At 42.9% G+C, this 19491-nt stretch overlaps 1 protein-coding gene across 3 annotated transcripts in view; it reads right to left on the reverse strand.

The window, feature by feature from the left end:
• ACACA (acetyl-CoA carboxylase alpha) overlaps positions 1 to 19491 on the reverse strand; it is a 454335-nt gene that overhangs the window by 432475 nt on the left and 2369 nt on the right. For 2 of the 3 annotated variants that reach the window (XM_075853500.1, XM_075853502.1), the window contains exon 2: positions 14957 to 15202. In XM_075853500.1, the coding sequence (XP_075709615.1) occupies positions 14957 to 15183 (227 nt within the window). In that variant the 5' untranslated portion in view covers positions 15184 to 15202. The remainder of the gene's footprint in view (positions 1 to 14956; positions 15203 to 19491) is intronic. The other variant, XM_075853501.1, reaches the window with a different exon arrangement.

A 19491-nucleotide genomic window follows, 5' to 3' on the forward strand; every position in this document is an offset into this window, starting at 1 on the left:
ACTCCAACAAACACATAGCACTCCTTTGCTTCTGAGCCCTCCCATGGGCCCAAACGGCAGTTTATCACCACAAATGGGGTATTGCCGCACTAAGGACAAATTGGGCAACAAAATTGGGTATTTTGTTCCCTGTGAAAATAAGACATTTTGATAAAAAATGCCATCTTCTTGGAAAAAATAATTTTTTCATTTCACAGCCCAATTAAAATAGGTGCTGTGAAAAAACTGTGTGGTCAAAATGATAACAACAGCCATAAATTAATTCCTTGAGGGGTGTAGTTTCCAAAATGGGGTCACTATTGGGGGATTCCTACTGTTTTGGCACCTCAACACCTCTTCAAACCTGGCATGCTGCCTAAAATATATTCTAATAAAAAAGGGGCCTCAAAATGCACTAGGTGCTTCTTTGCTTCTAGGGCTTGTGTTTAAGTCCACAAGCGCACTAGAGCCACATGTGGGACATTTCTAAAAACTGCAGAATCTGGACAATACATATTTAGTAGTGTTTCTCTGGTAAAACCTTCTGTGTTACACAAAAAAATTGAATAAAATTTAAATTCAGCAAGAAAAATGAAAATTGCAAATTTCACCTCCACTTTGCTTTAATTCCTGTGAAATGCCTGAAGGGTTAAAAAACTTACTAAATGCTGTTTTGAATACTTTGAGGGGTCTAGTTTTTAAAATGGGGTGTTTTATCAGGGTTTCTAATACATAGGCCCCTCAAAGCCACTTCAGAACTGAAGAGGTACCTTAAAAAAAAGGCTTTTGACATTTTCTTAAAAAAAAGAGAAATGACTGTATGTTCTAAGCCTTGTAACGTCCAAGAAAAATAAAATAATGTTCAAAAAACGTTGCCAATCTAAAGTAGACATATGGGAAATGTGAACTAGTAACTATTTTGGGTGGTATAACCGTCTGTTTTACAAGCAGATGCATTTAAATTCTGAAAAATTCTATTTTTTATACATTTTCCCTAAATTTTGCAATTTTTCAACAATAAACACTGAATATATCGTCCAAATTTTACCACTAACATAAAGCCCAATGTGTCACGAGAAAAAAAATCTCAGAATCGCTTGGATAGGTTTAAGTATTCCGACGTTATTACCACATAAAGTGAAATATGTCAGATTTGAAAAATGGGCTCTGAGCCTTAAGGCCAAAACAAGGCTGCGTCCTTAAGGGGTTAAGTAACCTTGTAAATACATTGCATTAGTTATGTTGTACTAATCGAGAGTTACAGCCTTTACTACAATCAAGAGCGGTATTCACAATTCTGCAGGTTTCTGAACTGAAATTTTTCCAGAATTCCTTTGCTGACTCAATGCCCACATTTTAGAATAATGCCGTATTTTGCACAAATTAAATGAAAGAGGGTAGTTGGCGAGAATTATGCTCAATTTATTAAAAGTCACACACCTCTTAATAAATCTGGCACACTTGGAATTGTCTGACTGTTTGAATTTCTTTTTATGCCAGCTATGAACAGCTGCACATTTGTACTACTAATTTGCACATTTTTTTTTAACTTTTGCGTTTGATAAATGAGTCTTACGCTGGCTTACCCGCTTTTTCAGTGGTGTTTTTGAATGCATTTTTAGGTTTTTTTATTTAAAGAGAATGTGTCATGAATTGTGAATGTGTCATAGATTTAAATTTGTTTTCTTAATTTACTTATTTTTTTAGATTTCTTTTAGGCGGATTTTTTTTTTTTCTTCAAGGTGGGAATTTGTCATGTTTCCCTATGGTGGCCACCGGAGGGAGCACTTCCCTTAATTACAGCAAGGTGAATCAGGCAAAGCAACCGGACTCACGGTTGCTGTAAATGTGGCAGGGACACTCTCCCTATTAGTGATTACATTCATCATCCCTCCCTATTTCTGACTACTAACCAGGAGTCTTCAAATTGCCTCGCACTGTGCAGCAGCATTTTGTGAGTGACTGTACAATGGACGTGCGGATCACGGCGGCAGCAGCAGCTACAGAAAACACCAAAAGGCTGAGAACTATAAAAAAGTCAAGGGGGTGTTCCTGTGATGGATAACTTTTCACTTGACTGGTGGTGCTGTCGATTCCTCCATATAAACTCTGCTACCTGTCAACGGAAAAAAATCATCCGCCAGAGGGAAAAATGTTTTTCCATGTTAGGAGTACAATGAAAGAATTACCTGGTAATTAGACATTACAGGGGAAAAATAAATCCCCATCAAGTAACTCTGCTATTTGTCCACTGAAATTTCGCCTAACAGAGGGAAAATGTTTCCACGTCAAGTCCAATTCCCAGGTGTTACTTCACCATAGGGATACATTTTTCCCTCTGGCGGATGATTTTTACATTGACAGGGTAGCAGAATAAAAAGGACAGGAAAAAATAATTCCCATCACGTAACGTCTAATTACCAGGTAATGCTTTCATTGTACTCCTAACATGGGAAAACATTTTTCCATCTGGCTGATGATTTTTCCGTTGACAGATAGCAGAGTTATATGAAGGAATCGACAGCACCACCAGGAGGGATTCCCCACCTCCAAGGGACAGGAAACTGCTTAAATCCCCCCTCCTCCTTACCCTCTCCAGTTAATCCCGGAGACTTGATAATATGCTGGCTAAGAATCTTAACATTCTTTAAATAAATTTATAGAAAAGGGTGGGAAAAAAAACGGTGCTGTCGTTGAGGTTAAAGGAAAGTCAAATTACCGGGAAGTAATAATCATTTTTCCCTCTACACCTCAACGACAGCACCACCAGGAGGATTAACATAGATTTTTTTCTAAGAGGCGGGGGGGACGGGGACGGACAATGGCCTGTAAAACTTTGCGGCCAAAGCCAAGTTCTTGGTTGGACATTACATCCAATCTATAGCGTTTAAGAAAAAAGTATTTAGACTAGACCATGCCGCAGCTTTACAGATCTGCTTGATTGAGGCAGAAGCCTTCTCAGTCCAGGAGGTAGAAACAGCTCTGGTTGAATGAGCTTTAAGCAGCAAAGGAGACGACTTCTCCATGACTTTCTAGGAATGGGAGATCGCTTCCTTGATCCATCTTGAAATATAAATCTTGCTTGCCTTGTGACCTCGGTTTTTGCTGTGGAACCAAGTTGACAATTGCTCCTGACATCTGAAAGATTTTGTTCTGTCTAGATAGGTGAGGATACATCTTCTGACATCCAAAGTATGAAATTCCGCCTCCTTTTCATTCTTAGGGGAAGAGCACAAAGAAGGAAGGGAAATCTCTTATGGACAATTAAATCTGGATACTACTTTCGGAAGGAAATATGGTAAGGGCTTTAGAATGATCCTATCTTCCAGGATGTTCAAATAGGATGAGAAGGGTTGTATTTCTCAAACTCTGCGAGCAGACGTTATTGCTAGAAGAAAAACAGTCTTCAGGGTTAGGAATTTCAAGGAAGCATACTGAATTGGTTCAAAAAGGATGTCTTGTAAGCTCTGTCAGTACGAAATTCAGATCTCAAGGAGGAACTCTGGAAACAATTGGAGCCGCCATACGAGAAGTTGCTCTGAAGAGTCTCTTAACCCACGGATGGTTTCCTAGCCTCTGATCCAGGAAGGCACTAAGTGCTGCAGTATGGACTTTCAAGGTACTGGTTCTTAAGCATAAGTCGAGACCTGACTGAAGAAAATCCAGGATAGTGGATAACCTGGGTTGGAGAAAAGAACCCGTTTAAGAGGTTCACTTCAGGAAGGAGAGGAAGGTTCTCCAAACTCTGGTAAATCTTGGAGGTGGCCATTTTTCTGCTCTTAAATAATGTATCCACCACTTTTTTTGAAAGGCCCTTATCCATCACTATGTTCTGTTCAACATCCAAGCTGTAAAATGAAGTTGGTTCACCTGTGGGTGATGGATTGGACCCTGGAACAGCAAGTCCCAGCAGGGAGTTAGATGCCAGGGGGCTTCTTGAGACATCCTCAGCAATAGTGGAAACTATGACCTCTTGGGCCAATATGGAACGATTAGAATAACCCTCACTTTCTCCTCCAACACCTTTTCCAGTACCCTGGGGATGAGATGGAATGGAGGAAAGGCATATAGGAGTTTGCCCCCTTCAAGATTGAGACAGGGCATCTACTCCTAATGGATTGTCTTTGTAGGACAGGGAAAATAACTTAATTAACCTCCTGTTCTTCCCGTCTGCGAACAGATCTATCAACGGCTGTCCCCATCTTCTGATAAGAGCTTTGAATATCTGCAGATTTAGACACCACTCTCCCGGAAACCAGGTTTGTCTGCTCAGGTAGTCTGCTACCTGATTTCATGTTCCCCTTAGATGTATATAAAAGAGTATCCGGCACACCAATTTTGAAACAAAGGTATTTTAATTTTGTTTTTAATGCCAGTGGCAGAGTGCGACGGTTCAGTCTAAGTGACCTTCATCAGGCAAGGAGCCGTGCTGGAAAACTGCTTAGACGAGCACTAGTGGTGCGGATAGCGGCTGGCCTCTGTGTCATGACACAGCGGCTATCAGCACCACTAGCGCTCGTCTATGCAGTTTTCAAGCACGGCTCAGTGCCTGATGAAGGTCACTTAGACCGAACTGTCGCACTCTGCCACTGGCATTAAAAACAAAATGAAAATACCTTTGTTTCAAAATTAGTGTGCTGGATACTCTTGTATACTCATATTTGGGTTGGGCCCCTATCCGTGCAAAACCCCATCCTTCCACGTATCTGGTGCTGTCTGAACCTATACACACCTTAGATGTTCTGTCTCTAACTGCTATACATTTTGCTCTGCCTAGATGAATATTTGTTCCGATACCTGACAAAGGAGCCGGCTTTTCGTTCCTCCTTGTTTGTTCAGGTATGCTACCGTAGCGACATTGTCTGAAAATATCTGGATGTCTTTGCCCTTTAGTAGACTTTCTAAGGCTTTCAAAGCTTCCCAGACCACAGTTCTTTTAAGTTTGATGAAGCTCTTGATAGAGAGAGGTTCCATGATCCTTGGACCATGTTTTGACCTGAATGGGCTCCCCATCTGGACTGACTGGCATCTGTAGTTATGACTACTGTGTACCCCTGTGACACCTCTTGATAAATTTCCTTTTTGTATCCACCACATCAGAGATTGTTTAAATCACAAAAGGAGGATTCCTTTCAGGGTAAGAGATTTCTGCTTCTTGTCCCAGCATGACAGAAGGAAGTGCTGGAGAATTCTAGAGTGTGCCTGGGCCCATCTGACTGCTGGAATGGAAGATGTTAGTAACCCAAACACTGATATTATCTCATATATAGAAGCCAATGTTTTCATAAACAAAGGAAGTGACCGCCTGGACTAGCGCATCTCTCTCGTCCCTTGGAAGAAACAAAGTCTGGACCTGAGAATCCAAGAGAATCCCTAGAAATACCTTTGATTTCTCTAGGTTGATCAGCCAGCGCAGGGATGACAAAAGCTGTTGCATCGTCTTTAGATGGCAAATTAATCTTTGATGAGATTCTGCTGTTTTTAATAGATTGTCCAAGTATGGGAAGATTTATATCTCTTTCTGATGAAGATAGGCCATGACCTCCTCCATAATCTTGGTGAAGATCCTGGGGGCAGAGAAGAGGGCCTGGAACTGAAGTTCAATGTTACCATAAATCTGTCAGTCTGGATGTATTGATAAATGGAAGCATCCTGTAGGTCTATTGAGGCCATGAAGCAAAAGGGTCTGAGCAGATTGATGGTGGAAGTAATCGCCTCCATCTTGAACAGGATATGTTTGTTCAGAAGCTTCAGGTTTATTATCACTCTGGATCTCCGATTTCATTTGGGGACTAGAAATAAATAGGGAATAATAACCCTGGCTGTGCTGTGAAGTCTGGACTGGACTCACCACCTGTTTCTGCAGGAGGATTTCTATTTCTCTCTCCAACTCCTGCTGAGGAGAAAATGGGATTAATAATCGGTGTTAATACAAAAGTCTCTGGGAGAAGGGAACAGAACTCCAGTTGATAAGTATCCAGTAGATACAATATTCATGAACTTGGAAAAAATCCCTGACCATGTATGGGATAAGAATCTTAATCTGCCCCCCACAAACACTCTGGCATCATTGCGCATTTCTGGAGGGGCCTTCTCTAGCGTTGGAATTAAACATAAACCCTCTGTATTTCTACCCCTGATTTTGCCATCTTGGATTACCCTCTCTCTTCTTAACCTCCTGAGGGTTTCTCCTCTGGTTCCGAAAGGGCAGTCTTTGCTGGAAAAAACGGGTTTCAGAAGGAAACCCCTTTTTCCTGTCTGAGGCGTTCTCCATGATATCTTCTAGTCCAGAGCCGAATAATCTATCACCCTCACAGGGTATGGAACACAACCTAGATTTGGGCGCCGTGTCTCCTGCCCAGGAACGCAGCCAGATAGCTCATCTGGCAGAATTGGTGAGGGCATCTGTTCTAGCATTAAGCCTGACAGAATCGGCCGATGCAGCAGAAATGAAATCCACTGTCCTCTGAAGTACTGGCATGGAGGCTAAAATCTGGTCTCTTGGAGCTTTGGATCTTAGATGATCTTCTAGTTGCTCCATCCAAATCTTTAAAGATCTTGCCATACACGTCGTAGCAATACTTGGTTTGAGAGCTGCTGTGCTGGCCTCCAATGTTCATTTAAGGATACCCTATGCCTGTTTATGTATAGGGTCTTTTAATAATCCCATGTCCTCAAATGGTAGGGAAGTGCGTTTTTAAATTCTTGCTAACGAGGCATCAATTTTGGGGGTTTTATCCCATTTCTTTGAATCTTCATCTGCAAATGGGTATTTACACTTGAAGTTTCTGGGAATAAATAGCCTTTTCTCAGGGTCTGTCCACTCTTTTTTTAATCAATTTCTTAATATTTTTGTGGACTGGGAAAACTCGTCTCCTCTTAAGAGTAGAGTCCCTCAAACATTTGATCCTGTACAGACCTGGGCTCCTTGAGATCCCCAATCTTCATAGTGGCCCTTATTGCTTTGAGAAGCTGATCTGTGTCTTCTGACAAAAATAAAGGTCTTCCACTATTATCATCTGACATATCGTCAGAATCAAATTCCCGCTCTTCTTGATGGATATCAGAGTCTGACATCTCCTGTGGTATAGATCTAGACGTGTAAGGCATAGGAGACAGTGGGCGGCTCGGAGACAGCGCTGTATCCACCTTTTCCCATATCATGGTTCTTATATTTTGTAGTAGGGACGGGGATTCCTCACTCACATCCTTCTCCAAACATCTTTGGCATAAGGCTTTCTTATGTGTGGTAGGAAGAGTTTTTTTTTGCAAATTCCACACTTATTAGGTCGGATGTTTTGAATTCCCTCTTTACCTCCCTTAAAAATAAACATATATAAAGTTTTTTCAGTCAAATATTTTAACGCTTGCAGACGGAGGGGGTTATATAAAAATATAACCACATTCTTGCCGGGCGAGGGGTTCTGGATGGGTCAGCAGACTCTGCATGGGACATCTCTGTTGAATTCAGCAAGTAGCAACCCTGAAATAACTCACAATTACTACCCAGCTCAAACCAGCAGTACTGGTCTTTAAAGAGATTCTGGCACCAAAAATCTTGAAACCTCTGTACCTTTAAGAAGCTGGTTCAGACGCACGCATGCGCACTAAGCACTTCCGGATGCTAGAGACGCTGGCTCCATGTGCTGTAAGGGATTTCCCTGCCCAAGGAAAATCCCTGAGTCTAGTGCTGCCAGGTTAGGAGATAGGTCCGGAAGCACAAGGCTACCCACACTGCAGGTCTTATGCCAAGGATCTGGAGAGGCATCTGCCGCACAGAGCCCGGTTCCCTGAAGCGACACCGCTTGTTCGTCCAGGGGAAAAAGAGACCGGGACGGCTATAAAAACACCTACTGCGCCCACGGAGATCTGCACAGGTTTTGCATCCCGTGTCCCAAGGGACAGGAAACAACTGGAGAGGGTAAGGAGGCGGGGGAATTTAAACTGCTTCCTGTTTCCTGTCCCTTGGTGGCAGGGAATCCATCCTGGTGGTACGGTCATGGAGGTGTAGAGGGAAAAACAAAAGTCTGCTGTGAGTGAGTAGAAGTTTTTGGATTTTTCATACTGCTAACGTTATATTTTTTTTGTTGGAATGTTTTGACTACGTTATAGATTCGTTGGATCTACGTTTGCTTCGATGATCTACGTTTTTTTTTTTTTTAATGATTAAAGGGAGTTTTTTTGTTGTGGAGTTTTTATTTCAATAAGAAAAAGGCTTCCTTAGGTCTCTGTTTTTGTAAACTTTATTAGCGCCTTAGTAATGGCAATTGTCTGTTTGACAACATCCATTACTAAGGCAGGGCTTCGTATTAGCCAGTAAATAAATAAAAAAGTGGGCAGGGCCACAGTTTTTGCCACTTCCCAGCCTCATAATATCAGCCTGCGGCCACCCCAGTGACCATCCATCACTCCAGATGGTCGGTACTGGATCGTACCCAGCTCTTCCCAGTACCCCTAGCAGCAGTGGGTACAAGGGTAATAGTGTGGGGGTTAGTGCTAGCCTTTTTACTGGTTAACTCTAAGCCCTGCCTTAGTAATGTACGTTGTCAAACAGACAACTGCCATTACGAAGGCGCTAATAAAAAAACAAAAAACACAGAGACATAAGAAGACATTTTTTATTGAAATAAGAACTCCCCATACAACACTATTTGGCAACTTTGTTTAAAGAAAAAAAAAATTATAAGTAGATGGTAGTCATCCAACAAATCTACGACATAGTCCAAATGATCCAGCAGAACCTACAAAACAAAAAAAAGTTAGGTAGTATGAAAAAACAAAAAAAAAACAAAACAAACATACTTACCTACAGCAGACTTCTGTCTTCTCCACTGGGCCGCAATAAAAACTAGAAGTCAACAAACTAGGACCTAGGCGTGTGCCAGAAATATGAATTCGGGCACATCTTGGAGCTACCGTGCGTCAGAAAAAGCTAACGCTGGGACAATATCTGATTGGTGGAGGTATGAATAACGGCACCCCCACTGATCAACTGTTTTGAAAGAGCTGTAGTGCCCATACGAGCGCTGCTTCCCCTTCATTTCTTGCTTGTACCGTGAATCGCTGACACGCTTGTAGTGAGGGTTCACAGTATTACAGCCTTCTCCCATTCAAGAGAATGGGAGAAGGCTGTAATACTGTGAACTGCCGCTACAAGCGTGACGGCGATTCACAGTACCAGCAGGTTGAAACGAAGGGGAAGCAGCACTCATACAAGCACTGCGCACCCTTCAAAACAGCTGATCAGCGGGGTGCCTGGAGTAGCATCCCCACCGCTCAGATATTGATAGTCTATCATGAGAATAGGCCATCACTTTCTTACGAATGGACAGTTCAATATGACCGGAATTACTAGTGGTCACATTGAAAGTATGTCACTGACCGGCTTTCAATAGGACTGCTAGTAACCCCGGTCACATTGAATGGTTAGGTAGCGCTGGGGGGACAGGGTAATTCAAATGAATTGCTGAGCGGTCCTGCATTTACAACAGGTAAGGCCCGGCAATTCCTTTGAATTGGCGACCGCTCCTGCGACGGCTGCAGGGGCTGCTGCTCCTCCAATAAAATGTTGCCCGTCTTCCCCACTAGAAACGAGGGTCGCTGTGAACTGTGCATGCCACAGAGTATGCGAATTTCACAGCTAGAATGGCTCCAGCTTAGGAGATGGGGTCGGTACTCCATCCCTAGTATTCTATGCCTTAGGTGTACCATGTAGCACCTGTGTATGTGTCGTGCAGAAACACATACACAGATACTAATAAAGATGGCTGCCCCCACAAAAGTAAAAAACACAGAAATAAAGTTACATTAGGGAACACAATAAAATAATTAAAAAAAAAAATTAATAAAAATAGGTCCTTAAAACACATCAAATGAATAATGAAAAAAAAGTTTGTGACACCTTTCCTTTAGGCTCTCTTCACACCTGCGTTGGGGTCCCGTTCTGACGTTCCGTCTGAGGTTTCCGTCAGAACGGGACCCTGAGCAGACACAAACTAAACCAGAGGCTTCCGCTTCCATCACCATTGATTTCAATGGTAAGCAATAGCGTAGTCGACTCCGCTATTGCTTCGGGCAAAACGACAGGTCCGGTGCATAAAAGAGGCAAACGGAAACCACGGGCACCATTGAAATCAATGGTGATGGAAGCGGAAAACCTCTGGCTTCCGTCTGTGTCAGTTTGTGTCTGCTCAGGGTCCCGTTCTGACGGAAACCTCAGACGGAACGTCAGAACGGGACCCAACTCATATGTGAACAGAGCCTTAAAGACATTGTGGCCAGATGTTAGTTTACAGGAAGTCTACAGATATAACGTTTTGATCAACACAGCATGCACTTGGTTTGATTTTTTGGGAGTTTTCTTTTCTGGCATCTTTTACATAGTCTTGCATATGGGACTTCAAAGACACCAGGAAATAGTTGCCTACATGACCTTGCGACAGAGACTGGCATCAGAGGAGTTCAAAAGAATGAATCTGGTAAAATTCGGTGGAGGTGTGCACCGAAGCCCAGGTAGCAGCCTTGCATACCTAAGCAACTAAAGCTTGATGCCCGATTACCCAGAAAACATAAAACAGCCCTTGCAGTATAGGCAGTGACCCGAAGGGGAGAAATTTTACACTTGGACCGAAAGGCTTCCGAATTCACAGAGCGGATCCAACATGCAATGGTGATCTTGGACACCGGCAATCCCTTGAGTGGCACTTAAAGTCAGATACATGCAGACTGCTCTTACTACATCAAGACAATATGGGGAGGGGCAGAAAAAGGATAGATTGTCCTCCCTATTGATATGAAAGGCAGAGACCAGCTTTGGGAGAAATGACGTGAAAGGTAGAACCCTACCTACCCGTAATGAAAAAAAGGAAGACTTCATGGCGGCAGCCAGTTCTGAAACCCATCTGATGGAGGCAATAGCCATCAGTAAAGCAATCTTTCAGGAAATGTGACAAAGGAAAACATCCCTCAAGGGCTCAAAGGGAGCCATCTAAAAAGGGAAACCAGGACCAAATTAAGATCCCAAGGCTCAGTGGGATGTCTGAAATGAGACCGCTTGAGCCAACCCTTGCTAGAAAGTCTTCACCGGAGAACAAAAAAAGTTCGCTGAAAAAGGATGGACAGAACAGAGACCTGACCCTTAAGGGAAGACAGTCCCTGTTCAGAACCTTATTGTAGAAAGGACAGGATTCTAGGTGTCGAACATACCATTAGATAGAAACTACGCGGTTCATACCAGCAGGCATAAGCCTTCCTCGTACGGTGGTACACTTGGCTGATTGACGTTCTCTAGGCCTTCAACATAGTCTGGATAACTGGTTCAGAATGGAACGCCGAATGGCATTTAAATTAATCGATGCATGGACATTAAAGGCGTTTTCAGAGTTATTATAAAGATTGGCCACCATAGGAGGGAAGCAAAAAAAAATTAAAATATGACATGGATCACCTCAAGGATCTGTGTCGTTCCAGCACCACCGCTTCCGTTCCTCCCAGCCACTGTGTATTTACATAGCTGCAGCGATGATATGCTTGTATACCCACATGATCGCTGCAGCCAATCACAGGTCTCAGTGGGTATACGGCACAGGATCGCTGAGGCCAGTGCTTGGCTGCAGCAATTACATGGCGCTGGACCAACGGGAATTCTTGAAGTGAGCAATGGCTTTTTTTCCCCCCCTTTTTTTGCATCCCTCCTACATTGGTACATTTTTTAAATAATAATAAATATTTTAACTCGGAAAACCCCTTTAGAGCTAGATGACTGAAGGGGGGGCCTCAAAAAAAAAAAAAAAACAACAACTTTGAAGCGTGGATAACTTAAAAAGCAAAATCGGCCATATTCTGCTTGTTTTGGGAACCCAAATTCTTGTCAAGGGGGTCACTGAGAGTGATGCTGCATCCGACAGTTGGACAGTTATGGTCTTTGACAGCCGTGATATAGGCGGATCTACAGAGGGGGAAACAGACCATTTTCCTCCTGGAAAGGAAACAGAGTATTAATGCATTTTGAAACAGCCATGCGCCTGTCAGGTTGTTTGCATTCTTTGGCTATTAAATCCTCAAACTCGCTATGGCAGCTGTCAATTGAGAGCCCTGTTCTGACCCTGAATCAGAGGATACACTGAAGGAAAGAGACTGATCCTGATTGGAAGCCGCTTCTCCATTGAGGACTCGAATAGGGAACCTGAGGAGGAGAGGGTCTTGTTCCTGGTGCTTCTGTGCCTCTTATGTGATCTACCACGAGAGGTAGACCGTATTATCCAAGGAAGGGGAAGGAGGAGGCCTTAATTTCGGCCACTATTTAGGAAGGTAAGCGCTTCAAAGACGCATCTATTTCTTGGGTCTAGAAAGGTCACATAAGGCCTGAGAAAAGGACTTTGCCCATTCAGGGGATGAGGGCCGGCTCCAGGTTTATGTGGGCTCTTGGGCAACACAAACTTAGTGGGCCCCTTTGCAGGGATACTCACGGCAGCAGTAAAGCAGAAAACTGAAGTTTGCACCCCATATAAAAGTTAGGCCCCCAGTTTGTGCCCCCATATATGCAGTGCCCTCTATAAATAATGCCACATAGCCCACTTGTAAATAGTGCCACACACAACCCCTTGTAGATAGCAGCATTGGGCTCCCTCTAGAAGTGGAATCCCCAGCCAGAGCGTTGCCGACGCTCTGGCCAGGGATTACTCTCCTAGAGGAGCTCCTGACATCACGGTCCATATATGGATAGTGATGTCAGGGGCTCACTCTAGGAGTGAAATCCTGGGCCAGAGCTTCGGCAACGCTCTAGCCGGGGATTCTGTTACATATATGCAAAGGTTTAGGAGTATGTGCAGCACAGCAAAACAACAAAAAGTGTCCAGGAATCCGACTTGACACAGTGTGCAGACGAGAACAAGAGAAAGAGGCAGCACTCCAAGTTGAAAATATCGAAAAGATTGACAAGCTTGACAAAGGCTGTATTAAGCAGCTGAAATGTTGCACTACTTCATTGCACATATGGGGGAATAAATCCATCTATTTGATATTTTCATCTTGGAGCGCTGCCTATTTCTCTTGTTCTTGCCGGCACTCTGTGCATATATGCATAATCCCCGGCAACTTTTTTCCCCAAAAGTATGTCCTCTAGAGATCAACTTCACTACCCCAATAAAGCAAGTCCTCCTTTAGATAGAATGTCATCCCATTAAAAAGGTATATCCCCTGATAAAGCCTCAGAGTCTCAAGTAAGGGCGGGGGGAGTTGGTTTCATACTCACCCTCCGAATTCTTTTGATGTGCGCAGGGTCACCACTTCAGTAGCCACACACATAGTAGGGTTACTGCCAGTCCCTCAGCAACTGCAGACAGCAAGTTAGGTGGCGGCAGTGGGGAAAGTCAGTGCAGAAAACTGCCTGGTTTCCCTGCACGGGGTTGACTAGACTGGTGACCAGACTGACAACCCACTTGCAGCTAAGAATAAAAAAAAAAATTAACCCCCTCTGTTGTGTTGTTGATATAAAACCCGCAACAAGCAGCCAAGTATTTTTATTTTGTCTTGTTTTTTAATTCCGCCTGATAGCCAGCACCACAATTTGGTGCGTTTTTTGGGGGGGGCGGGGGGGGGGGCGGAACTACCTGCGGGTTCTTGGTCTGACATGCTGCATAGTTTTACGCAGCGTGTCCAACCAATTGAAACCCAGCCCTAAGCGTGAGTTGCAAGGCCAAACTCTGAATCTCTTGGAAAGTTGGGACTGGAAATTTAAAGGCATCCTATCTACAGCCATTTTTCAGTTTTTTATTTTTTCTTCCCCACCTTCCAAAAGCTGTAACTTTTATTTTTCCGAGCTGTCATTTTTATTGGTACCATTTTGGGATACAGAAGACTTTTTTGATCACATTTTGTTCAACTTTTTTGTGTGAGAATAGGTGAGCAAAAAACAGCAATTCTAGCTTTTGGGGAAAAGGGGATTTGTTATATATATACACACATACATACACATACTTTGAAGGCCATGTAAACCTTTGAAAGCTATTTTGCTTTTTGTAAAAATATTTAAAAAGTCAGTGTGTTTTAACTTTATAATTAGTTTTTATTAAAAATTATTTTTACTTTTTGAGATACAGCTGCTCTGTATTCTGTATGCAGAGCAGCTGCATCGCAAAAAGTAAAAATAATTTTTAATAAAAACAAATTATAAAGTTGCACAAAACACACTGATTGACCATTTTATATAATAACAAAAAAAAAAAAAAACACATTTCAAAAGGTTTACATAGCTTTTAACTCTATTTTAGTTTTATTAGTCCCCCTAAGGGACTTGAACTAGTGATCTTTGGATCGATTGTACCATTTACTGCAGTATATCGGATTTTTACTTCTATTAAGCCCCCAGGCTGCCATGACAACCAACAGCACCCCACAATTGCTGGGGAGGGTGGCAATGGGTCACCCCCTCTTTCTAATAGCTTAGTTGCCACGGTTGGTAATGACCGCGACATTGAAGGGGTTAAACGAGCAGTGTAACATACAGCTGACATCCGCAACTTATGAAGCCAGCCCAGGCCATGAGCCCGCTCCATAGTTTCCCTCCTGGCATCGTGTGTGTATGTATGTATGTATGTATGTATGTATGTATGTATGTATGTATGTATATATCTCGATCGGAAAAGGGTTAGGAGAGCTGGTTTCAGGACAAACATGGATAGCAGATCACTAAGATATATCCAAAAATGTCCAATTGGCGGTAGTCCAACTTTTGTGCTCCCTGTCGAACATGCCTCCTCGTCTCCAATTGGATTTCTCGAGGCCACATGGCCGGCTCATTATAGTCAATGGCCAATCATGCCATTGACTATAATGAGCAAAGTAAAATGACACTTTTTCTAACGGCCCTGGCACTTCGTTCTAGCAATCTGCAGAGTTCACAACCTTAACCTCAAAAGTGTTACGCTGCCAATGTGCTCATAACTGAAAGAAAAAGTAGCAAAAGGAGTAAACATACCGCATTTGCAACGCAAGGTTTTCTTGATAGCTTGATAATCCCATGTCAGAAAGGGTGTCGGAGGATATAGAAGCCGGGGATGAAGATTGTTCCCGGTCTTCTACAAGATCAACTTTAACCATTGAGCTAATTTCATCCTCTGAGTTGTCCTCTGATACAGACCCAATAATGAAGCGGGAATGGTGATTCAAATCCACAATTTTTAAGTTAGGTGTAGCTTCCTCCATTTTTCCTGCAGGGTGGCTTCTTAAAGAAACACAAAACATTAGAGTAATGTTAAAGCATTATCAAGCATAGTGCAAGAAAAATCAATTACTGTGGGTTATCCTTTCAGACATCAGTTTGCATTTACAGAAAATATCATATTTGTTACTTTATTTTTCTGCTTTGTGTAGGTCTCACAATAAGGCCCCATGCACACGAACGTAAAAACGCCCGTAATTACAGCACGTTTTTACGGGCCCATGGACTTCTATTGGCCACGGGTACCTCCCCGTATGCTTACGGGAAGGTGCCCGTGCCGTTGAAAAATATAGAACATGTCCTGTTTCAGGCCGTAATAACGGCACGGGCAGGCCCATAGAAGTCAATGGGGCTCCCGTAATTACGGGTGACTACATGTGTGCACCCGTAATTACGGGAGTGTTGCTAGGCGACGTCAGTAAATAGTCACTGTCCAGGGTGCTGAAAGAGTTAAACGATCGGCAGTAACTGTTTCAGCACCCAGGACAGTGACTTCCGATCACAATATACATCAACATGTAAAAAAAAAAAAAAAAAAAGAGAAGAAGACGTTCATACTTACCCAGAACTCCCTGCTTCTTCCTCCAGTCCAACCTCCTGGGATGACGTTACAGCCCATGTGACTGCTGCAGCCAATCACAATCCAATCACAGACTGCCGCGTCATCCAGGGAGGTCGGACTGGATGACGAGAGGGACGCGTCACCAAGGCAACGGCCGTGTAAGTATGAATTTCTTTTACTTTTATTACGGAAAGGGCTGTCCCTTCTCTCTATCAGTGCAGGATAGAGAGAAGGGGCTGCAGATTACTGCAGTGCAATTTTGCAGCGAAAACGTGCCCGTAAATACTGGTGCAATATGGGTCGAATACGTGTGACCAATGACCCGTATTTACACCAGTATTTACGGGAGGACAAAAATACATTCGTGTGCATGAGGCCTAAGTATTTTATTTCTCGGAGCGGAATAGCTGGCTCAGCCCCTAGTTTCTGAAATAATTATGAAACAACAATGTGCAAAATAAAGAGAAACAGATCAAAGAAAATAAGGGGAAATAGAACGTCCACCGCAGTAATACTAAATAACTGAAATATATGCAAAAAAATATATACAATATATCTATCTATACTTACAAGCATAATGTAGTCAGAGTACAAAAGATGACCAAGAGAGAGGATTTTGCTAGATAGACAAGACATTGAGGCAGATTTACTGCGCTTAGATGGTGTCCAAAAATTTGCCACAATTTGGCGAATTTCTTTTTAGAAGAGAGGTTTGAACCGCTCTAGAAAATTATAAAAAAAAAAAAAAAAGGATATGTTCCAGAATGGTTGTGTGGCTTTAAATGCACCAAAATGTTTCTAGCAAGTCTAACTAGATTCACCAAATGTATTATACAACATGCACCACCGGGATAAATTTGCACATCTTCTGACTGCTTGCTCTTAGGGTATGTTCACACGGCAGCGTCCGATACGCCTGAAATTACGGAGCTGTTTTCAGGCGAAAACAGCTCCTGAATTTCAGACGTAATGGCATGTGCAGGCGTTTTTCGCGGCGTCAATAACGGACGTAATTGGAGCTGTTTTTCTATGGAGTCAATGGAAAATGGCTCCAATTACGTCCCAAGAAGTGACAGGCACAGTACATCGTAAAACCCCTTCAAATGAATGGGCAGATGTTTGCCGACGTTTGAGCCGTATTGTCGGGCGTAATTCAAGGCGTAAAACGCATGGATTACGTCCGTAAATAGGGCGTGTGAACATACCCTAAGTTTACACTGTTTAAAACTTAGTAAAACTGGCCCAATGTGTGGGAGCGAGAAGGGAAAAAAAAAAAAAAAAAAAAAAGGCACTACAAAAGCAATACTGTGTGAAATCCCACATCAAAATACAATATGCTACATGTGAAAGAACAGCAGCATTTGCAGAGAAAATGTTTTAGCCAAAGTGTATGCTGGGCTCTTGCGGACATCCCACACTCTGTAAGCATAATACACAAGCGTAATACGTGCGCCTATGATGTGGCATCACACTGGTGGTCAGGCTGGGATTGGCAGCTGTTAAACGGGTGAAGAAATGCATCTGTATTACACTTGTGTGAAACTGCCCATAAAGGGGTTCTCATGAAGACAACCCCGTACATATACGCTTTTAGGGCATATAAGCATCGCAGAGGGGGGGCCCTCTATGAGCTACACTACAGTGGGAAAGCAAAAACGATGAGGAGAGTGACAGTCACTAAGACAGCGTGAACCTGGAGTGTTAACCCCGCTATTAGAAGGTAAATATGCACATTTACCTAGCATTAATAAAAGGCAAAAACTGGATCTGTAATGCCTTTATGGGTGAAAATGAAGGCCAAAGCATGTGAACATCTGACCAGAACACCTATATAAACTAATTGTATATCCCATTCCACAACCATGGGTGTTCATATAGAGCTGGGCACCTTTTGCTGCTAAAACAGCTTCCACTCTTCTTGGAAGGCTTTCTACAGGAATTTGTGCCAATTCAGCCAAAAGAGCATTTCTAAAGGTCAGACACAGACTTTGGATAAGAAGGTATCATTCGCAATCATTATCACAATTCATCCCAATGGTGTTCTATTTGATTGAGGTCAGGGCTCTGTGCGGACCACTTAAATTGCACCACACTAAACTCACCCAACCATGCCTGGACCTTGCTTTGTGCACTGTGGCACAGTCATGCTGAAACAGAAAAGGGTCTTCACCAAACTTACCACAAAGTTGGAAGTAGGGTTGCACGATGCATCAAAATTGTGATACGGTTTCGATACGGTGCACCCTCAAACGGTTCAATACCGTTAATTCATGTATTTCGATACTTAGCTTAGTACTGTAACAAGAGAATGTAGTCAGACCGGGGCTGCGGCTGTGTAAGGGCCTTTTCACATCACGAGAAGGGGGGGGGGGATGCGTCACACGAAATCCCTGTGACTCGATCGAGGGACATACCATATATGGGTAGACAGCCCAGGGTCCATTACAGGACCCCAGGGCTGTCTGACCATATTTCCCGTTGCTGTATGACCTAACAACTGCCTGTGTACAATCAGTACATTAAAGTTTAAAAATAAAAAAAGTAAAAAATAAGTAATCTTAAATTTAAAAAAAAACAAAACATTTTTTACAAAAAATTTACAATAAATACATTCAAATAAGTCTCAATACATAAAATACACACATTCGGTATTGTCGCGACCATAATAACAAATTGATAGCGTTATTTATAATGTTTACGGGGTTATATTAAAAAAAAAAAAAGCTCTCTTTCACTTATTAATGTGATTATGAGTTTTGAACCTCCTTGTGCCTCACATGAATAGTAATTAACCCAATCATGTACCTCACACATTAACCCAATGTTGTTCATTATGACTGTGAGGAACATGATGGGGTTAGTTAAAGAGGCTCTGTCACCAGATTTTGCAACCCCTATCTGCTATTGCAGCAGATCGGCGCTGCAATGTAGATTACAGTAACGTTTTTATTTTTAAAAAACGAGCATTTTTGGCCAAGTTATGACCATTTTCGTATTTATGCAAATGAGGCTTGCAAAAGTACAACTGGGCGTGTTGAAAAGTAAAAGTCCAACTGGGCGTGTATTATGTGCGTACATCGGGGCGTGTTTACTACTTTTACTAGCTGGGCGTTCTGATGAGAAGTATCATCCACTTCTCTTCAGAACGCCCAGCTTCTGGCAGTGCAGATCTGTGATGTCACTCACAGGTCCTGCATCGTGTCGGCCACATCGGCACCAGAGGCTACAGTTGATTCTGCAGCAGCATCAGCATTTGCAGGTAAGTAGCTACATCGACTTACCTGCAAACGCCGATGCTGCTGCAGAATCAACTGTAGCCTCTGGTGCCGATGTGTCCTCGCTCGTCTGACACGATGCAGGACCTGTGAGTGACGTCACAGCGTGATCTCTGGAGAACACGGCTGTGTCTGCACTGCCAGAAGCTGGGCGTTCTGAAGAGAAGTGGATGATACGTCTCATCAGAACGCCCAGCTAGTAAAAGTAGTAAACACGCCCCGATGTACGCACATAATACACGCCCAGTTGGACTTTTACTTTTAAACACGCCCAGTTGTACTTTTGCAAGCCTCATTTGCATAAATACGAAAATGGTCATAACTTGGCCAAAAATGCTGGTTTTTAAAAATAAAAACGTTACTGTAATCTACATTGCAGCGCCGATCTGCTGCAATAGCAGATAGGGGTTGCAAAATCTGGTGACAGAGCCTCTTTAAATGTCAGGCATTTTTTT

The sequence above is a fragment of the Rhinoderma darwinii genome, chromosome 2, assembly GCF_050947455.1.
Source record: "Rhinoderma darwinii isolate aRhiDar2 chromosome 2, aRhiDar2.hap1, whole genome shotgun sequence".
Lineage (NCBI taxonomy): Eukaryota > Metazoa > Chordata > Amphibia > Anura > Rhinodermatidae > Rhinoderma > Rhinoderma darwinii.